Genomic DNA, 6,547 nt, shown 5'->3' with positions numbered 1-6,547 from the left:
ATATATATATTAGTCAATTCAAATAAACAATCAATCCAAAAAACGAATAATAAAATTAACAGGCAAGAGAACATGTGCAAAGAATGTATTAGCTTGATGCTTGGTGAAAAGAGAAAATTTGACATTTTGAGTATAGCTCTTCATCAGAAAGGAGAAAGGGGAAAGTCTGAAGAAGGACCATGCAAGGACCCTATTAGGCATGTTATTGACCAGATGATGAATATTCTCTTGCAGAATTTCTTGCCAACTTTCATGCAGTAATCTGAAAAGATTTGGCATTGAAGATGCTTTCTTGTTTTTTTTATGAAGTGACCTGTCCATTATACCCCAGAGGTGTTCAATAGGGTTCATATCTGGCGACTGGCTTGGCCATGGTAGCTTTTTAATGCCATTCTCATACAACAAATCTTGGGTCGTTTTATCCATGTGACAAAGAGCCCTATCTTCCATAAATAGTCTTCTTTAATCATTTCACCACTGGAGAAGATTTGAAGGAGTCCTTTCTACAATATGGACACATACTTATCTGAGTTTATGTTTCACTCACACTCCACCAGCTCTGATTGACTATTGCTCCAAATTGCTCTCCAGACCATCACAGAATAGCTGCCATGTTTCATTGTTGGCTGCAATCTTTTCACATCAAATTCTTGATCACTGTCTCCAGACCCACACTCGACCACTGTCAAGAGATACAGCAAATCTGGACTCATCAGAGGATATGACAGTGTCCCAAAATGCTAGAGGCCTCTCCACCATCTCATTGGCCTAATCTTTTCCCTGCTTGATGTTTACTGGTCAAAAAAGTGGCTGAAACTTTTTAGCAAAACTCATTAGTTTTACGCATAATAATAAATTGGTAATTTAGAAATAATGTTAATGTATTGCACTGGGGTTTAACCTACACCTCAATTTTGGAAGTCTTGATAGGGCACAGTTCTTGTGACACAGTTCTGAATTATCACTTTACATTTAAGTAAAAGCATCATCTCTGACACATCACAAAAAGGTCAATATTTTCAGAACTTAATTTATTTTTTGCAGAATGTTTAAAAAAAAACAAAAAAACCCCCCAGCTCTATATGGCACCAAAATTAAATATATTATTTCTTTGCCTGCAATCATTATTAATATTGTTGTTACTCTGATCAGTTTGTTAATGATGTTAATTTATTTGATATGAAATTTTTTTAAACTTAGAAACACAATCATAATGCATGTTGTCAGTAACTATGTCAGTAATTATTTGTATGTTTATTAATTAGACTCGATATGTGTTATTGTCTCTACGAATCCTAATGCAACACATCAATAAGCTAGTTTGTTTTCAAAGTATACTTCTACATCATTTTCTCTGAGTCTACTTAAAGCTAATGAATATATAAAGTTTCTTTTTTTATTATTAACTCATCTTGTCACACATTTACTACAAACTGTTGCAAGAAAGCCTTGTAAAGGATTTCTTTTTCTTTCTAAAGTTCTACAATATATTTGATCTTATGGCATTTAGTAGTTTAAGTTCATTTTATCAATGTTACAGCATGGACGTTAGAAACACAGACTGGATAAAATGTAAATATATAGTCAGACACATTTGTGTTGAATTACTAGTCAGCTCCAAATATATGCGATAATAAATGTTTCACTTTTAACATCAGCTGTTAAGCACAAACTAGTAATATTGATTTAAGAGGATAATTACCTGAGAATTGTGATATTCATTCTTTCTCAAGGTCATTAGTAATGTAATTAGCAATTATTGAGTGATTAACTCTACTGTGCACCACTCACCTTTACTAAATTAGATACTACTTAACTTGTAAGCTGAAAGAGATGAGTGTTTCCGTTACTAACGAAATAGAAAGTAGTTGTTGCATATTAACTTTCAAAGTAACTTTCATCCTTTTTCCACATGCCATGAAACCAAGTTTTACAGAAGAAAACAGTGTCTTAAATCCATCTCAAACTTTTTCTCTACCATGGTGTACACGTATGTGTGTGTTTGTTGGCAGTGGTAGGGAATGTAGCAAATTAAAGGAAAACATATTGGATGCATTTATAAGATGTAAATCTTACCTCAAAATTAACTGAGCCACTATGGTCATGGTCAAATGCATTGAATACATAATGTGCATAATTGCTGGAATCTGGATAAGATAAACAAAAAATAGGAATGGTTAGAATATTAAGAAACAGTAAAAGCTTTATATTATGTTACACTCACAATTCTACACAGAGTCACACATATAGTTTTTATATGATTCCTACACACACTAAATCATTACAATCCTCATGTTCTGATCATGATCAAAACCAAGAAGTACATATTTTTTTTTAATTAAGAGCACTGAAATAAAAAATTGTTTCATGTTAGCTATTTTCATTAATTAAGGCCTTCTTCCTAGAATACTTCTTGTACAGGTTTTTGTGTTTGTTGCAAAAAAAATGCAAATTGTGATAACCATGTCAATTTTCTCTAACAGTAGCAATATTAATGATACATTGAAGTAGAATTCCAAACCAGATTATAGACTCCAATGAAATCTGTCTTCAATATTTAAATTCAATAAGATGTATAAATGCAAGATCCCTTGATCAGTAGGCTTGATTATGGCAATGTTTCACTGGCAAAGTCCAATAAAATCCAAATATGTTTGTAGCTGTCACCTTGCCTGAAAACGAAGATTATTCCTGAAGCATATGAATTAATTTTATGAATTCTTGATAAACTGTGATTGTCTCCCCTTTTCTTTAGAAGTGGGGGTCACTATCAATTATTGCTGGGTTTTTGTCTTTCTCATGCTTTCACCTAATTCATTTAGTACAACATCCTTTAAATTCTTTATATACATTACATCCAGTTACGTCTGTTTCTCCTGAAAATATGGAATTAACATTCTGCATAATGTAACTGTTTTGAACTCTCTCTCTCTCTCTCTCTCTGCTTTCATAAGACATTATCCTGCAGAAATTATAGTATGTTATATATCATTTTATTTCGTCATAAGTAATATTTGTATCATTAATGTGATGAGAAGAATTGTCATATCTCAGAGCCTTTAATACAATGTCATTAAGCCTTGGGAGTGAAGATGAGAAGGATGAAGAGGCATACATTGTTAAAGAGAATAGTAAAGCCCAATCAGATGTTGATGAAAGAAATGGCAAGAGAGATAGGAACAGAATATAAAATAGGAAATGATAGAGTTGTTAGATTTGAGGAAGGATTGAAAAAGGAGGTTGGCTAGATAGAATTAAAGAAAATATTCACAATTGCAAAATAAAATGTTTCTTCTTTTTGAAAATGAAGTTGTGATGTTTATGGCTGTCTCTAGAATGTTAAAAATGTGGTATCACTCACTATAAGAATCAAACTTATGTTATGGCTTAATTTTGTAGGTGATTAACTGTGTTTACTATTTGCTGTAAATATCAATAACAGTTATAAGGGGGCAAGCTGGGAGACTCATTAGCACATTGGACGAAATGCTTAAGAGCTTTCATCTGTCTTTATGTTCTGAGTTCAAATTCTGCCAAGGTCAGCTTTGCCTTTCATCCTTTTTGGGTTGATAAAATAACTACCAGTTGTGCACTGGGGTAGATGTAATTGATTTATTCTCTCTCCTGAAATTGCTGGCCTTGTACTAAAATTTGTAGCCAATATCAATAACTGTTATTTATTTCAGTTTATATCTTAGCTGTTGAGATTTATAAAATGATTTAAGGTTCAAATAAAAGTTGGACTACTACAACAAAATGTTTTGGCAGTAAATTATTATAGATATCAGTATAGATTATTCTTTTTTATTGGAAATTTTTGTATTTTTTTTACTAGAAAGCCAAACTTTTGAAAACTACAAAAAGTCAAGAAAAAAAATCTTTTGAGTTGAATTTAAATGCAAAAAAACAACCAAAAGATTTCTCTTAATCAATTTAACATTGATATAAGATAGAATTTAAGCTCTGTAAATAAATATCTGAAGGAAACATTTAAATTTTGCATTAACAATTCAGAACTAAACACAATACCAAAAACTTATATTGCAAAAGTTATTTAGTCTAGCTATCATTGATTTTTACCAATATTACTTCTGATCATTGTTGCTGATGTTATTATTATTATTATTAGTAGTAGTAGTAGTAGTAGTAGTTGATGTTGTTGTTATAAATTTGTCAGCAGCAACAATGTGAATGAGCTTTGTAATCTGATAGATATATCTCAAGAGTATGTTACAAAAGATCATTGTTGTACAGTCCTTTAGAAACGGTTTCTGTTATTGATTTTCCTTCAGTAATATTCCTCCCTAGGAAATTATCTAATGAATTATTGTTAAATCAGTCTCGAAAGAAAATATAAAGAAAATTGAATAATTTTATTTAATAAAAATAAATTCACTGAAATGTCTTGAATCTTACAATAAAATGAAATCAGAGAAATGAATCAAATTTATTATTATCTGATGTAGTTGAGTCTATAAGTTGTGACTCAGTTTCAATTCCAGATTGAAACCAGTTCACTTATATTGTTAATACCATTGTGAATGGCTTAGCTATAATAACACCATATTATGCTTCCATTATAATTCTTAGGCTTTGTGCTTATGTAAGGAAGTAGTATTTGGTATTCAGAGTGTAGCATACAGCTTCAAGTAGACTGCATTAATAATTTCATTCAGTAACTTTACATTATTTTAACTGATAACATTTTCCTATAATATTTCCAATAGTTTTGTAAAGTAAATTTAGTTGTATAATCTTTTAAAAGATCAATTAACATAATTTTATCACAACTTTTATATTTTACTGTAATGAAAAGATGTTTGACCTTCTAAAACAGTTAGATTTCACAGATTTTATGAAAGATAAACAGACTTTTCCTGAACATTATACAGTTAATCTTTACATCACCTCTGTTCTGTAATTAAATCATTTAGTTTGCTTTGTCTTTATGCAAAACCTGACTCACTGAATATTTATGATTCTTCAATAATATAGCTATAACTTTGTACATTTTAATTGAAAGCTGAGTGAATCAGGCCGTGGCAAATTTTTTAATGGAAAATATACTAAATTATATTAGCAGTAAAATTCTACACATGCAGATTAGTGGGGGAAGAAAGAGAGAAAGAGGTTGATAAAAGAAGTGTTGTTTAAGAACATTGGGTTACTAATAAGAGTGGATAAAATAAACTGTTACAGAAACGAGTTATTTTTTCTGCTTGCTCATAAATGAGGAAGGAACAAATATGTGGTTTAGAGATTCTTTTACTTCCCCATACTTATGTATTATTTGTGGCATTAATGTGATGAAAAGAATTGTGTAATGGCTCAGGGGCCCTTTATACAATGTTAAGTCTTGGAAGTGCGGTTGAGAAGGACGAAGAACTGTATATCGTTAAAGAGAATAGAAAAACCAAATCTGCAGCTAATGAAAGGGGAGATGGAAAGGACAGAAGCTAATGTAAGATAAATAATCCTACATGTGGAAAGGAATTTCTGTATGACATGTGAATGAAAAGATTAGAATGATATTTCATTCTTAGATTTTAGCTTAGTTTTGGAAACGATAAAAACCCCAAGAAATCAATCGCATGACAAAGCATTGTTTAATATCTTTATAAATTACTGTTAAACAAATAATTTGTCGAAATATTTTGCTAATGGTCAGCAAAAGTGTTCATTGGAATAATGTCATGTAATATTTAAAAATATCATCTTGTTATACATCTGAGGTGTATAACAAGATAATGTTTGCTTTGTATCACTAAAACTGATTTTAAAACAAACAAGAAATATATGAAAGGATGAATGTTGAAGTTACGGAGAGATAACATTTGTTGCAGTCAGAAACATTACTGTATTTCAGTGAAGTGTCTCAATATATATTTGTAATAAAATGTTGAGACAGTAGCATGTTACCGTCTTCTAAATTGCGTAGGTTCTTTAAAATTGGAAAATGTTCTTCCCACTTTCGGTAATTTATCAATTTCAGTTCAGTAAATATATAAAGCTAATATCTACTTGCATTGATTCTTTGTAGTCATATTCTTGTTACCAAAATATATTTTGCGTTTGTCAGAGAAGGATATCAGAAATATTTGTCTACGTAGTCATAGAATCCAAGAGTTAAATTCTTAATCTAATATTTATTCATGTCACCTCAAGAAAGTTATATTTCAAGTAGATTTATTTCTTCTAACACATATGTGTGTGTGTGTGTGTGTATGTGTTGACGGGGGATGCTACGAAGGACATCTAGCTATAGAAATCCTGCAGATAGTGAAACAATATACAGTCCTTTACCTTGTTAGATTCCTTCAAACAGTCCATCCATGCCAGTATAGAAGACATGTTAAAAGATGATATGATGGAGTTTTCTATTGAAAATGATGTATGAACATTCAGTTGTTTGATCAAGTAGAATCTTAGGAATAAATCCTTGTTTCTTGAAGTTAGTACTCTGAGTCACTAATATAACCAGGATGACCTGATAGTTAATGTTTAACCCTTTAGCATACCTGATAGTTAATGTTTAACCCTTCAGCAT

The 6,547-nt window shown here is 30.8% G+C and overlaps 1 protein-coding gene across 15 annotated transcripts in view; it reads right to left on the bottom strand.

Annotated features, from left to right (window-relative positions):
• LOC106874003 (Kv channel-interacting protein 4) overlaps positions 1-6,547 on the bottom strand; it is a 479,441-nt gene that overhangs the window by 12,818 nt on the left and 460,076 nt on the right. For all 15 annotated transcript variants that reach the window (XM_052974223.1, XM_052974220.1, XM_052974218.1 and 12 more), the window contains one exon: positions 2,077-2,147. In XM_052974223.1, coding sequence (XP_052830183.1) covers positions 2,077-2,147 — 71 coding nt within the window. The remainder of the gene's footprint in view (positions 1-2,076; positions 2,148-6,547) is intronic.

The sequence above is a fragment of the Octopus bimaculoides genome, chromosome 18, assembly GCF_001194135.2.
Source record: "Octopus bimaculoides isolate UCB-OBI-ISO-001 chromosome 18, ASM119413v2, whole genome shotgun sequence".
Classification (NCBI taxonomy): Eukaryota; Metazoa; Mollusca; class Cephalopoda; order Octopoda; family Octopodidae; genus Octopus; species Octopus bimaculoides.
This window is presented reverse-complemented; position numbering and strand designations above follow the sequence as displayed.